This window comes from Theropithecus gelada, chromosome 12 (genome assembly GCF_003255815.1).
Source record: "Theropithecus gelada isolate Dixy chromosome 12, Tgel_1.0, whole genome shotgun sequence".
Classification (NCBI taxonomy): Eukaryota; Metazoa; Chordata; class Mammalia; order Primates; family Cercopithecidae; genus Theropithecus; species Theropithecus gelada.
In genome coordinates, this window is record NC_037680.1 from 45,611,894 (window position 1) to 45,627,592 (window position 15,699).

Below are 15,699 nucleotides of genomic sequence, written 5' to 3' on the forward strand. Positions count from 1 at the left end.
GGGACTACAGATGTCCAATAGATAACGGGGAAAATCAGAGAGACATTCAGAATATGAAAATCCCCAAATAAGAAATATCCTAATTTGGAAATATCGTTTTTAGAGATAGATACCAAGTCTTTTCTGTAACCCCTTTCTACCAATTTCAACCAATTTGTAAAATTAGAGAAACAATTTAAACTTGTCAAGTATGAGTAAGAATTCTACATCTGGAAGAAATTATGCAAGTTTCTAACATCTTAATAATGTCTTCCTCAATGACAGCATGATTTAAAATGCTATAAATTCAATACTCCCAGTAACCCTGCAAAATGCTACAAAATGTAACATGTCATTAGAAGAATCAACCATTTTTTTAAAGAGGTAAACAAAGAAAAGATGACATGGGAAATACACTCTCATCTCTCATCTAATAAATGGCGCTTGACATGTGGACTTGTCCCTCCCTCCACTCCCCTGCAGCCCCTCCTACCACAGCCTTGCTCATCACTGTTGTCCCTGCAGTCGTCTACACCATTGCACACGGCCCACTTTGGGATGCAGCGGTAATTTGTTTTGCAGCTGAATTCTGTGAAGTTGTCACAGAGATGGGCAGAGCTCACTGAAAAGGGAGGAGGCATCAAAGTCAGAACTGAAGGTACAAGAAAGCACCTTTCCATTGTCACATTGAGGCTGTGGTACTAAGGAGTAACAATGACCATGTTACCAAGAAAACTGACTCTGGCAATGTGTGTCTGCTTTAGATGTGATCTGTTTACCATGAACAGAAAAATAGTTCCAAGTTTCTCACTATCTCAGCACCACTCATTTGTTTTACGGTATAACTTTGTGGGTGGGGTTGGGGAAGAACAGGGTTTGAAGTTAAAAGCCTGGGTTGAAGTGTTAGGTCTGACACTAAACAGTAATGTGACCATCCACTTAATGTGAACCTTAGTTTCCTCATCTGTAAAATGGAACTGGTTCACACCCACCTTCCCTACCTCATAACATTTCTCTGTGGCCCAAGTGAGAAAGCAGTAGATATACAACATGTAAGTTCTTGGTATCGTATTCTGATTGGTTAGACATTCTATGTATCAAAAGGAGGTATTAGCCACTTGAGAAACAGCGTCTGGTTCCACCTGCAAGTCATACAGCTATACTCTGCCTTTCAGTGCCAGAGTTTGCAGGGAGTGCCAAGGCGGAGCATCCCATCGGGCTGAAAAAGAAAGCTCCATGTCCTCTCTCAGTCCCCATGGAAGTTTCCTCATGTCTCCCTGCTCTGGTCATGCCTTGGCCCTCCCGTAGGAACTCACTGCATTCTTCAATAGGCTCATCCGAGTGGTCTCCACAATCATTATCCACATCGCACTTCCAGGCCTGCGGGATGCAACGGCCATTAGCACACCGAAACTGGCCTGGCTGGCAGGTCCTGCTGGCACAGTGGGAACTGTCTTCATCTGAGTTATCCTCACAGTCGTTAAACGTGTCACACTGCCAGGATTCTGGGATGCAACGTTTGTTGGCGCACTGCCATTCATTGGAGTCACAGTGGTGATTCTCTGAGAGCAGGGACATTTGGTTATCAGCTTGGAAGGCATCAAGAATGAAAGCTCCTAACTGACATCAGTGAATCCTGGCTAGCAGGATCATGATTTCTTTTTAGAGGACTTATTTCCTAATGTACTTATCAATCAGTGCTACTACATGGAGCACTTCTTTTGACTATTATTGTCTCCCAAATTCTTAAATATCTTTTTATTGCATAAAGACTTAAGAGATAAGAACTGAACGCCCTGACCTGTTAAGCATACCTTCCTCAGTCCCTATTCTCCTACTGGAAAATAGTCTTCAAACTTTGTGTTTGTTACTGTTATTGATGTGTTGTTTTTAGTTTGGGGGAATTTTATTTTTTGCCTGTTTTATTATTTATTTATTTTTCTTCAGACCAGATCTTGCTCTGTTACCCAGGCTTGAGTACAGTGGCACGATCTCTGTCACTGCAGCCTCGACCTCCCAGGATCAAGCTATTCTTCCACTGCAGCCTCCCAAGTAGCTGAGATTACAGGCACATGCCACCATGCCAGGCTAATTTTTTGTATTTTTTGTAGAGACAGGCTTTTGCCATGTTGCCTAGGCTGAAACTCCTGGGCTCAGGCAATTGACCCGCCTCAGCCTCCCAAACTGTTGGGATTACAGGCATGAGCTGCTGTGCTCACTTTTTTTTTTTTTTTTGCCTTTTAAATGGAAATGTAAATAAATATGACAACTGAGAGTCCCTATTAAAAATGGGGGTGGAAACCTCTCATTTCCTCCTCAGTGTTAGCTCTCACAGGGGATTCAATGCCTAGCACATGGTGAAGAGCCACCAGTAGAGACAACTGATTATCTACTTCAACCATTTGCCTTGTAAAAACCTTAAGATTTCTTAAAAAAAAAAAAAAAAACACTTCATAAAAATAGAAAAAGGGTGGAGCCTGGGTTTCCTTCTAGGACTTTGAACTGGTTTTTAGTTCATGATATTCAGGAAATACCCACAGAATCATGATTGTATACAATTATACAATTAACATGGAAGTGGGGAAAAGAGGCATAAAGCAATTCAACACACCACAAAGAAGACGGTCTTCATCAGACCCATCAGGGCAATTTTGGTGAGCATTGCATAAAGTCTGTGGGCTGGTGCAGTTGCCGTCATTGCACTGGAATTGTCCTAGTCGGCAGAAGCGCTGCGGGCAAAGGGCCAGTTCATCAGAGCCATCTGAGCAGTCTTTCTGTCCATCACATTTCCACCAGATAGGAATGCACCTGCACAGAGAACATACAGCACTTTTTTAGCAAACCACCAGGGGCAACAGTTATCTGGAGAGAAGGAATCAACACTGAATTCCAAGAAATGACATGCATGAATTCTCTTGTGGCCCCAGAAGAGGATCAATTAAATCTCAGTTACAATGGTGTATTTTCAGAGAAAATATAACTTGGCAAGATAGAATAGGTTTCTTAAGATCCAAATACAAACTGAAAATGTGCTTTAAATATGATGAATAAACTCCGTCCACAAAAAAAATAAACACAGAGTGTATGTTTTGAGCTGTGTTCTAGGAGCAGTGATTGGTTCAGATTGTTTGCCAGGGTGATATAAAAGTATTGTTTGGGAAGTTGGAGGGCAAAAGCAACTGCTGAGGGTCTTTCTCACAATAAATGTACGCTAGATTCTTAATCTCAGATATCTTATTTAATCACTACAATCGTCTACCGCTGCATCTTAGATGCTATGATCTGCATTAATGCCTCTCTCCATGCCACTCTCTAACTCAGGTCCCCTAGTCATCAATGGCCTGTGGACATTGTTAAGGAAATAATCTGTGGCCATGTTTCATAGCAAACACAAATGATCAAAAATGGATTTGAATGTGTAACCCTAGATCCCCTAGCATAGGCAGCTAAGGAGCTAGGCCGACATAGGCATGGAAAAGACAGTGAAATTCTATTACTTCTGGGGAATATTTTTCAGTATGTACTTATATACACTCTGGCTCCAACACTCAGGACAATTAAAAATGAGAAATATACGGTTTGCTTCCTTTCTATGAAAGTTTGTATATATATGCATAACAGTTTGGTTAGCAAGCTCCTTCTATCCATGGAAAATATTATCTGAAGTGGGAGGCTGAGAGTCTTGCTGTGTTCCACATAAACCAAGTTAATTAACCAAAATCTTGTCTCATTAGAAAACTCCCATCCCTTGGAGCCTTGAAGGTCAATGTCTGTACAAGGACTAGAGAGGCACTGAGGAGAGGGGAAAGAGAGCCTTACTTTTCATTGTTAGCGCACAAGAACTGGGTGCTGGAGCACATGGGCATGCAGTAGGTGCTGCCACTCAGCTGAAGGGTGCGGAAGTCATCTGGACACTCGCAAGTGAACCCTTTTCCTCCTGGTTTGATGAGGCAGAGATGAGAACAGCCACCATTGTTGGTACCACAGGGATTGCTCACTAGTGGAAAAGGAAGAAAATATATGTTCATTTGCTTAAAGAGAATATCAAGCACGGATTAGCTGATTACACATCTTGGCATTAAACTTATCACCTCTTAGAGAATAAAAAAACCCAACTATCCTAGATTTATGATTTTCCCAAAAGTTCTTAAATAAAACGGATGATAGAGTTATACAAACAACAATCATGTGCTTTAAGAAAGCTCATTTATATGCTACCAGAAGTGCGCTATACCCACTGGTGTTTCTGACTAGAAAAGATGTGTTTCTCCAAGTCTTGGGACAGCAGGCAGTAAAATTAGCTTATATTCATATGCCTAGACCTAGGTTAAAGTTTTAACTTCCAACAGATCCTTTATTCATTTGCGCATTCTAAGTATATAGGTAACAGAAGTTTGGCCAAAAATAACGTGGATGAATAAACTGAGCATCATCTTTACTAATTTTCCAGGTCACCACTTTGAGATGAATATTTACTTGAACTTCTAATAAAAATTATATGAAGAATATTAACTCCAGAAAGAAATAACTAAATTTCTTTATTTTGCTAATTCTCATTTTTCCTTAATTCCAAGTTTATCATATGTTTTAGCAAGACATCACAACAAAGCAGACCCACAAAAACCAGTCTATCCCCAAAATATACTCCAGACCTTTACTAGATTATCTCTAAATCATAAAGTTGCTTTAATTGCGTAAAAAGGGATATAAGTTTACAATCTGATAAAAACAAGTTCTCTTACTTAAAAAACACTAAAACGCACTGCTCTTGACATTATCTTCTAGAAGATAAGCATAATATCTATTTTATACACAATATCATATGCATTTATTTAGTATTTAGTATTTAGGGCTGAAATGCCATATTTTTAATTCCTTTAAAATACTTCAGTCCTCCCATAGAAATAGAAAAAGTAAATATGGCAACATAATAACTGTTAAATCTTATCAAAAACAAAGGAAAAAAAAGATGATCTTGAGGAATTTAGCGAGTTTTAAGAAAAAGAAGAGTTCTAGGTAGTCTTTCCAGGGAAGAGGGATAAACTCTCAAGATACTTGCCTACTGTCAACTTTCAGCATATGCTTTGAAGAACACACTAACAAGTAACCACAAACTCTTTGTAAATCATAAAGTTCATGCTTAAAGACAATCATGACATGCACATAACCCAAGGCAACTATGCCAAACCCCTCAGTCACCTACTCACCAATGGGCTGCCTATATGGATGGTAAACATGGATGTCAAATGGTCTGTGTGTTGTGTTCACCAGTGTCTGTCTATTTGATCCATCGTATTTGTTTCCCTTTTCCACTGTCCTTGTATTCCAATCTGTCCAATAAATAGTGTCTTCAAAAATGGTAATAGCAAAGGGGTGAGGCAGTGTCCCATCATACACTGTGTGTCGACGGTGGCCCTCCAAATCAGAGTACCTGCAGCAGTAAGCAGAAACAGTTATGTGATGAAGGTAATCCCTCTCCTCTAACGTCTTGCAGGATAAACGAATTCACAAATCAACAAAATTCTACCTCCTAGAGATAACATAAGTTCAGATCCTCAAAACTCCTAGTCTTTAATTAAAACAAAAACTAAAATTAAAGGATGTATTTGAATTGAACAAAAGATGTAGAAGTGAAAAGGCAATGCTTAACAAAATAGGAATAGTGTCAGGAGTTTAAATACTCACTAATTCCTAACCACAGCTGCTTTTCTGCAGATGAAGCTGGTATAGCTATTGTAGGTTTACAGCCTCTTATGTTGATGTTCCTCATTAAGCACCCTTTTGATATCCTGGGGTGAACACCATTCTTGTTTCTTCCAACACCGTTGGAAGAAATCAGAAGACAGCAATATTGTACTGGAATTCTACCTTCTTATTAACATTCCGGAGGGGACGCTATTCTAGGAGATAGTTGGGTTCTCAGTATAACCTGAGGGGAACACAACTTAGAGGCCTGCAGGGTTAACTTTGCAAACACCAGCAGGACATTTATTATTAATCGTGCCATGGCACCATTAGCGAATACTTTTCCAGATGAACAAACCTCCAGAGAAGGTTCTCTGATTTCAATATATTACAGAAGATCCACAGCCAAATTCCCAAGTCCTCTCAGTTCTAAGGGCTTTCATTACTATGGGTCTATATCACAAATCATTTCTAAAATAGTGACAATTTAATATTTTAAAAATTTGGAACACATCCTAAAATTCAAACAGGAGATAGAACAAGCTATCAACTAAGAAACCTAATAATGTTAGCCATGCAATGTTAAAAATATTTCCTAAAATATAATTTATGGTAACTTATAGAAGCCATAGGAAAACTTGAAGATGTGCTTGACCTCTGTTGATACGGATGCAGGTAAATGACCAGAAATCAGTCACAATCTGATTTATTTATTTATTTATTTATTTATTTATTTATTTAGAGACAGTCTCACTCTGTCGCCCAAGCTGCAGTGCAGTGGCACAATGTTGGCTCCCTGCGACCTCCTCCTCCTCCTGGGTTCAAGTGATCCTCCTACCTCAGCCTCCTGGGTAGCTGGGACTACAGGCAGGTGTCACCACATCCAGCTAATTTTTGTAATTTTTGTAGAGACAGGGTTTTGTCATGTTGCCCAGGCTGTTGTTGAACTCCTGAGTTCATGCAATCTGCCCTGCTCAGCCTCCCAAAATGCGGGGACTATAAGTGTGAGCCACTGCACCTAGCCACCATCTGTTTTTTTAAAAAAATCATAGACCAGAAAGTAGTCCTGAGACGTTCCCTTTCGGTTCCTTTGTAATCTCTATAGAGAGACCTCAGATACCTCTATGAGCATTTTTTGTCAAGAGTAGAACTACACGGCCATGCGTGGTGGCTGACGCCTGTCATCCCAGTACTTTGGGAGGCTGAGGCAGGCAGATCACCTGAGGTCGGGAGTTCGAGATCAGCCTGACCAACATGGAGAAACCCTGTGTCTACTAAAAATACAAAATTAGCCAGGTGTGATGGTGCATGCCTGTAATACCAGCTCCTTGGGAGGCTGAGGCAGGAGAATCGCTTGAACACAGGAGGCGGAGGTTACAGCAAGCTGAGATCATGCCATTGCACTCCAGCCTGGGCAACAAGAGCAAATCTCCATCGCAAAAAAAAAAAAAAGTAAGAGTAGAACTACAGGCACAGCTCCAATGATGTGTTGGTGCATCCCAAGATGTACAAGGAATCAATTGGATGCTCTATAAAAATCTATTGCTTTATGTGTCTATGAAATATATTTCTGAACACAGGCATTGCTACCTCTCCAAGAGGTAACCAATTTAACATGGCTCATGAATATTAAAGTTTCCTTTATTCCCAGATCACAGTGCCTCATATTATGATTTGACTTTTAGACTGAAATCTACTGCCTAAATTTTATAATCCATCTACACAAATAATCTATATTGGATTGTATCAAAAAGTAAACAGAATACTGTACAACTAGAAAATTCCTTTTTTCGTCTCTAATGCTCCTGGAAACACTGTCTAAAGGTACACTGAGTGAAACCTACTAAGCTTTCAAAACCAAGACAAATCTATAGGATCCAAAGAACAATAAAAGTCAGTTAGAAAATTGTTGAAGCTCCTATGAACATCTTGATGCTTCTACTAATTCAATATAGGACTGCATGGAAAGCTAACTCAGCTCTCTGATGTGCCTTTTAAGAGAGGATACACACACTGTGGGAAGGGCTAAGAGTATCACCATCAGTATATCACATAAAAATGGTATAAGTAAACTAGAAATAATATTTCACTGCTTCTAATTAAAGTTAATCTCTACCCTAAGAGTGAGTTAGTATCTGCTACAGTAAATTCTGCAATGAGAATGCTAAGGGCTACCTTAGTGTAGCAAATGAACCAGTTCAAGGGAAAGTTCTGGAATTGATTAATTATGCCTGCCATGAGCACAGGAAGAAAGAGCACTAGCATGTGTGCCAGGTATTCCTTCTTTTCCAGTGGCATGTCCCAAGGGAATATGGTGTTAGAGAACTCCAAACTTTTCTACACTGACTTTGGCAGCAAAATAAACATAACAGAAGAAAGGAATTTCTAAAAATAAAATAAAATAAAAAACTTTGAAATAGCTCTACTGAATGAACGGCATTTCCATGCTTTTGAATGCAACAGGCTGTTCCTGGATCGCTATCCATAAATGCTTATGCAGAAGACATTACTATGGTCCAACTAGGCCATAACTAGCAAAATTCAAACTAAACCCTCAATATGGGTATTCTTGATTAACTGTTGATTAATAATGCGTATCATCTTTTTTACAATGAGTATTTTTATTGAACAGTATATTTAACACACTTAAAAAAATTATCCTATTACCAGAAAGATGTAAATGCCTTATCATATTGGATTAATGTTAACAGACTCTACTGCTACCTAAAATACTGCATTGCACTTAACCATAAATGTGCCAAAGTATTTTAGGGAAAGTTTTCCAAATCCTTTTATTCTTTTCCTTTCCTCAAATACTAAAATTAATCATATATTTCATAGGGGAGAGCAAAGTAAAGAGATAAAAAAATTAAGATGAGTTGCACACTGAGCTGACTACCATGGGGAGAGATTATTAGCTCCGTTTTCTAGATGAAAAAAAAAAAAAAAAATAAGAAGTGAAAACACCAGGTCATAAACCCTGATCCATATGATTTAAAAGTTCACCCTCTTTTTACTGCACCACCCCATAGAGCTCAGGAGTTTTAGTTAGAAGGGTGACTTCCTCCCAATGACTTCCAACAAACAGGTCAGTTAGACAATAGAGGGGACTGATAGACTGGAATTACAAGCTCTGATGTTTGAAATAAACAGTCACACAATTGTTTTATGCTTTTCTATGTACGTACTCTATGTAACCCAAGTGGGCATCTGCCCAGTAGAGTAGATCATTGGTGTAATCAATGGTGATGCCATTAGGCCATTCTAACTTGGTGGAGATAATCACAGACTTGTTGGTTCCATCCATGCCTACTCTCCCAATGTATGCACGGTGACCCCAGTCTGCCCAGTAGATGTACCTGTCAGAGCAAACACAAAAGGTCAGTCCCTGATGCCAAAAGAAGTCAGTAGCCAAAATACACACCTTTTCTCCATTTAGAGAAATGGAGTCTGCATTCTGTAGAGCCCCTCAGAAAGGAAAGAGAGCTAACAGCAAATAATCTAAAAAAGATAAAGGAAGGGGACAATGTACAGAAAACGTTCACAAATAAACACAATTAACTGGATTTCAGTGGCTTTGACATAGAGAGTCCAGTAAAGAAATTGGTTTTCTAAAACCACAATTTTCTTTGCACACAGCCAAAATACATGACTCGAAAAGTGCAAAAGTGTGTCAGGGCAAAGAAAACAGAACAGCTGATGATGATGATCTGAAGAAGCCATGCTTCTACTCATTACACTAAATGATTTACCAAGTAGGAAAAGCAGAAGACAAACCCCAGCAAGACATTGGCCTTGAGATAGCCATATGAACAGCCTTTTTGGTAACAGAGGCGGAATAAGGAGGTGAAAGAAAAGCCCAGGATTGCAGGGAGACAATACCCATATTGAGGGTGAAGGGCAAGTCCTCTGGGATTATCAAAGCAGAAGGTGTTGTTGGCATCCACACAGTGCTGGGCCAGCATGCGGCGGTGTCCACCATTGAGGTCAGAGACAAAGAGGCCATCCAGGCGGGCATCCAACCAGTAGAGCTTTCTAAAATGAAGAGCCAGGAGTTAACCAATACAGTCACTTTGTGAAATGGGACATATTTAGCCACCCAGTTTCCTATCCAAGCTACCTGAGAATCACAGACAGTTGTTAGAAGTCACCTTTCTTCAGGCAAATGAGGGCAGGGGAAAATAGGAAGTTGGTCTTCCTGCAGTGAGGCAACAAAGGGTGCAAGACTGTGTGCAATAATTCCCACTTTAAGGTGGTGTCATGTGGACATACTGGGGACACACCTCATTCGACGGGGCTGGTTTTACTTTCCTCATGCAGCATAAGGCACCCTCTCCAGGCAATGCAAAGGCTTAGCAGAACAGGGAAGCAGAGGTGAGTATCATGAATTACAGTTTAAATGGTGGAGTCAAGGAAACAGACTTGTCTAAGTGTGTCACTGAAACTGCAAAGAGAAACTCTGAATTATGACATCCTTAAGATAAAGATTATGACACCCTTAGGATAAAGAGACATCCCTGCCTCTGTCAGACAGGCTGTCAAAATGAGTTTCTTAACCTGTGACACGTTTTACTTAATCAAACCTAAGAAGCTTTAGAAACATATTAGGATCTATTAGAAACTGCTACCGCAAGGATATTTCTGTTATAAATACATTTTTATTCAATAAAATTTATTTTTCTTATAAGTAAGTGTTCTTAACCCAAGGTCTTTACCCAGAATCAGTGAAGCCAGCTTTGGGGATCTGTGTACTTTCTAAAGGGGCCCACAGTTTTCATCAGAGTCTTATAGTATCCATAACCTTCCAAAGGGTTAAATGTCCCTATAATGAGAAGGTCATTTAGGATTCGATAACCAATTCCAACCAGAAGGAGAATGATTTCCCTTCCAAAAGACCTGAATGCCTCTTTGCAATAAGTACGCCCTTATCCATTCATGCTCGATATCTGAATAGTTGGGATAGTAGCATTGCTTCAGGCTTGAGCAAGAAGGAATGAGTATCCATATATGTACAAGTCTTGCCAGTTAATTCACTTGGGTAAATGACTAAATCCTGATGAATGAGATGGCTACAACCTTGGATTCCATCACTAGACACTAAGAACAGTGACAATAATAGTAGCTAATTATTGAACACTTGCTAAATGCCAGGCCTTAGACCAGGGACTTTTTAAAACATTACATTATTTCAGATCACAACAGGCTTAGAAGGAGTTGCTATTATTATTCTTGTTGTATTATTATTCCTTTTGCTATTACCATTCAAGTCCTGGTAGACTGGCTACCCCATAGGGCACTCTACTCTGTTGAGCTTACTGTTTTCCCATTAATTTCTCTTTATTCCACAGTCAAAAGACACCCTGTGAACAGATTCTTCTCAAGAAAACATGGAGAACATATTCCATATCCACTACTGGAAAAATTAAGATAACTGAGAGCCAACAGTATCTTCCAATGTACATAATGGTGGTTTAAAAAGTTACATCAAACGTAAGTGCTTTGGAAACCAAACACCCTAGTGTTGACAGCAGAAATCTTTACTAATATTGGAGAAGAAAAATTGTTGCTAATTTCAGTGTAGCTAGTATCTCAGAACTGCCCCCTACCAAAGTAAACATAACTGAGCTCCATTCTGCCTTTGTGTTTTCAGGAACATTGATCCTGGTTGTGCACCCTCCTGGACTTTTAAGAAAAGTTTACCCTACCCTCACCCAGACTTTCTTGCCCATCTTCCTCATATGCATTTAATTCTCTTCTGATCAAGAACACACCTCAATAGAGAGGAAAGTAGCTGAAATCCAAGAGAAATATCATTCTAGCAGTTTCTGAAAGAGAGGGCTGAATGACAATCTCTTATAGTCCAGATATTGTTTTATCTGCACTGGAACAAAGGATGGTGACAAGAACAGTACCATGTTCAGTTCTGTTCCTGGAAATCATTAATCACTATACTTTTTGACATGTAGGATATGTGAAACAGGAACTGATACATACAATAGGAATGCTTAGTCAATATTTCATTCATTATTCAGCAAGCACTCAGCACCTATGTCAGGCCAGCTACTGGTCAGGGAGAGCTGGGAAGCCAACTCTCCCCACCCACTTTAGGATCTTTACCCTTAAGGGGGTCAAATAGGAGGATGCGGGGAAGAGTCCTCTGGAGGTCTAGGTTGACTGCAACAAGAATCTTTACAGCATAAGTGCCTGCAGATTGATGTCTATTGACCACAAGGCCAATTAGTTTATGCTGCTAAGAATCTGACAGATTTGATATTCAATAGAAATGTTAAGAAGTGTGGTTGATCTGGTAGTTTAGTTAAAATACCACCGGCCTGCCTTAAAGCCTGTCAGTTTCCAGAAGGGCAATCTCAAAACAAGAGTCTCTTGTCAGCCATTCTCCAGTTCTCATGACCAGCCCATGCAGGGAATGACTAGCATTGGTTGGTTTTTTTTGTTTTATTTTGTTTTGGTTTTTTTTGAGACAGGGTCTCACTCTGTCACTCAGGCTGGAGTGCCATGGCATGTTCTTGGTCTCTGCAACCTCCATCTCCTGGGCTTAAGGGATCCTCCTACCTCAGCCTCATGAGTAGCTGGGATTACAGACATACACCACCATGCCTCGCTAATTTTTTCATTTTTCATAGAGACAGGTTTCGCCATATTGCCCAGGCTGGTCTTGAATTCCTGGGCTCAAGCGATCCTCTCACCTCAGCCTCCCAAAGTTCTGGGATTACAGGCGTGAGTCACTGCTCCCGGCCAATGACTAGCATCGTAAGCAAGCCTATGCACTTCAGGAGAGCAAGGGCCATGTCTGCCTTGTTCCCCTCAAAACCCCTGCTGCTTGTCATCACACTGGGCATGTGGGAGGGACTCAGGAAGTGACGACTGTGAATGCACCGGTGAATGCATGAATTGTCCCTTCATATCATCTCCAGTTAAGTGAATGGCCAGCAACAGTGAATTCTCTTCCTTTGCAATTCCTCTTTCCATAAAAATGATACTATAAATTTTAAAATAATTAGATATTCTCTTCTGTATCTCTCATTTGAGTATCAGATACAAAGCAGAAAATAAACCTGCAGAAACATTGAATGTATCTGCATATTAACCCAAGTTGAAAAATTAATTTCCTATCAACATGAAAACATGGTTAGAATTTTTTTTTTTAATTTTTAACTTTTAAAAAGCTCATCAGTGTTTTCTTACCTGGAAACCCACTCTACAGCCAGACTTTCTGCAGCTGGTAGTCTGTGGTTTATGATTGTCTCCTTGTTTGTCTTATTCAGAAACATTCTCTCAATGACTTGCCTCTGTGTATCAATCCAGTACAATCTCTTTTCTACTCGGTCAAAATCTAATGCCACAACATTGCCCAGTCCTTCCAAGATGAGGGAGTAAAAATAGCCATCTATAGTTAGATTTCTCAAATAGTAACGGTTGCTAAAAATGAGATAGGGTTCGATGTTACTGTTTTGCCGGCAGGTCTTTCCATCTGGTTCTCGGAGGTAGCCTGGGGCACACTTACAGATGTAGGAGCCTATTACATTCTCACACTTCTGGCTACAGACAAAAGGCGTCTCTGTGCATTCATCAATATCAACACAAGTCCGCTTGTCAGACATAAGCTTGTAACCAGGACGACAGGAACAATAGAAACTGGTTAAGGTGTCTGTGCAGTTGTGATCGCAGCCACTGATTGAAGGGTCATGGCATTCATTAACGCCTGTAGGTAAAAGGCAATTCTTAGAGATCCTAAAATATCAACAACCAACTCACTATAATGGTTCAAAGTCAACATTCTACTAAATAGTGCCAATTCTTAATGAACCATGCTAAGACAGACAACAGAGACTTCCAAATACTGTGGATTATTGAAAAGTCACTATTTTTCAACTTCCTCACCAACTTACTCCTTCATCAGCAGTTTAAACAACTAATATAGGAGAAATGAGAAAGAAGAGGAGAAGAAAAGAGGCTGGCCAGTGTGCTGGTCAAACAGGGCTCAGGGAAAATTTTCTAAATGCTCTGATTTGTAGCATCTTCCAGTGTGACTGCTCACACCATGGTCAAGCTCAGGCTTCCAGTGTGACATCACTGAACACGGAACCACAAAGAGATACACACATTTGCCTCTCACAAGATGGCATCAGCTCAACACTAGGTGCGACACAACACTACATGTCCCTCTGGCTAGTCCTGTAACACGTGGGCAACCTCACCCAAAAATGATCTACAGAGGGAGGAGTGCATGTTCTTATTAGTTCTCTATTCATCAAGGAGCAATAGATTAAAACTTCATGCACTGCAAAATCCATGATCCAAATATCAGACCAAGCTCTGCCACTAGTTTACCGTGCACCCCCCAAACAATTCATTTCCTGTCTATGGGCTACAGTCTTATCATCTGCAAAGAGAAGAGGGTACAGAAGATCACTAGGACTCCTTCTAGTTGTAAGAGTGAGTGTTTCATAGGTTTGGAAGAGACCTAATGAGATCACTTCCTCTTCAAACTAAAAATTTTAATTTCAATTATGTACTATTGGGAATTTAATTCTTACAGTTTAGGTAAGGCAAAATTAATTAAAATGCAATGGAAATATATATGAATTAGGACTAAACATTTAAAACTTCCATATGATTTTTGTATAAATGTATAATATAGCACATGTTTTTCTTAATTATTAAATGGTTTTTGAAACTTTGGTAGAAATTTGTAGAAGTTTTTCTTATAATGGAACAAAAGCCAGTTTTAGATGATTTTTAAATTTTTTTCATTTTTTTTCTTCAACTTTTATTTTAAGTTCAGGGGTACCTGTGCAGGATGTGCAAGTTTGTTATAACAGGTAAACACACGCCATTGTGGTTTGCTGCACAGATTTTTTAAATATTATGCCTAGATATTCTCTTCTCTACATTTCCACAGCAGTTTCTGTCTAGCATTTAATTTTAATGTTATTTCATATGAATCTTATCTTTCATATAAGGACAAAAACTACATTATATCCTTCCGGGTCAATTAGGCAAATACTTTCAACGAGTACTGACGATTAACCAGTGAAATAAAGAAAACAAAATAAATGAAATGACATAGTCTCTCTCTCAAAGTATTTAAATTGTTATTACAGAGACAATACCAACATACATGAAACAATGATTACCAGGATTAAACACCACAAACAGGATGAATTGCCAATATTATGGAGTTCAAGATGGTGCTAAGCAAAAAATACCCATGTTATGGATTCTCAACTGCTTTACTTGCGGTGGTTGGGGTGAGAGGGATATTAAACTCTCCCATTCAATTACCTGAGGACAAAAATGAAGAACAGGCCAAGGAGTCCTAGCAGAGGGATGCTTCAGGCAAAAAGTCATTACAGGGATTCAAGAGAATCAACATGGTTCTCTTCATTCTCGAGTACCTTATTTGGCAATGTTAAATGATGGCCTGAATATTTGTCCATCTTCTGTTCTCTCTAATGATTATCTAAGTAAAGAATTGGTCCAAAAAACTGTGTGTCCCCATCTTATATACCAAAAAACCTTGGTACCTTTTGCTATACCAGGAATAGTGATTTTATGGTAACTTTGTAGTTAGAGGACAGGTTGGAAAGTCTAAGTCATAAAGGGTTAAGAATCCATATTCAGTCTCCCCTGTATCCTTTCCCCAAATCCTCTGTTGTACTCACCACAGCCTTTCTCATCGCTGTTGTCCAAACAGTCATCCAGGTGGTTGCAGAGTTTCATCATCTCAATACAGCGCCCATTGTCACACTTGAACTCATGAGGCGGACACGTGGGTTCTGGGGTGTGGCACAGGTGCATCAGCTCATCAGATCCATCTCCACAGTCATTATCCTCATCACAGACGAAGGTTTTACTAATGCAGCGCCCGTTCTGACAGGTAAACTGATTCTGCTGGCAGGTCTGGTATAAGCAGCCCCTCTCATCACTATAGTCACCACAGTCATTGTGCCGGTCACACCTGTATCATGAGATCCAGTACCACTTTTAGAGAGGTTGACAATAAACCTCAAC

At 39.7% G+C, this 15,699-nt stretch overlaps 1 protein-coding gene across 1 annotated transcript in view; it reads right to left on the reverse strand.

Moving 5' to 3' along the window:
- The window catches only part of LRP2 (LDL receptor related protein 2), a 214,089-nt gene that overhangs the window by 41,907 nt on the left and 156,483 nt on the right, over nucleotides 1-15,699 (reverse strand). Inside the window, exons 49-57 of the mRNA XM_025404400.1 lie at nucleotides 15,351-15,646; nucleotides 12,871-13,387; nucleotides 9,547-9,699; nucleotides 8,853-9,023; nucleotides 5,187-5,410; nucleotides 3,799-3,976; nucleotides 2,591-2,787; nucleotides 1,296-1,541; nucleotides 473-601 (exon numbers count right to left, since the gene is read on the reverse strand). Coding sequence (XP_025260185.1) covers nucleotides 473-601; nucleotides 1,296-1,541; nucleotides 2,591-2,787; nucleotides 3,799-3,976; nucleotides 5,187-5,410; nucleotides 8,853-9,023; nucleotides 9,547-9,699; nucleotides 12,871-13,387; nucleotides 15,351-15,646 — 2,111 coding nt within the window. The remainder of the gene's footprint in view (nucleotides 1-472; nucleotides 602-1,295; nucleotides 1,542-2,590; nucleotides 2,788-3,798; nucleotides 3,977-5,186; nucleotides 5,411-8,852; nucleotides 9,024-9,546; nucleotides 9,700-12,870; nucleotides 13,388-15,350; nucleotides 15,647-15,699) is intronic.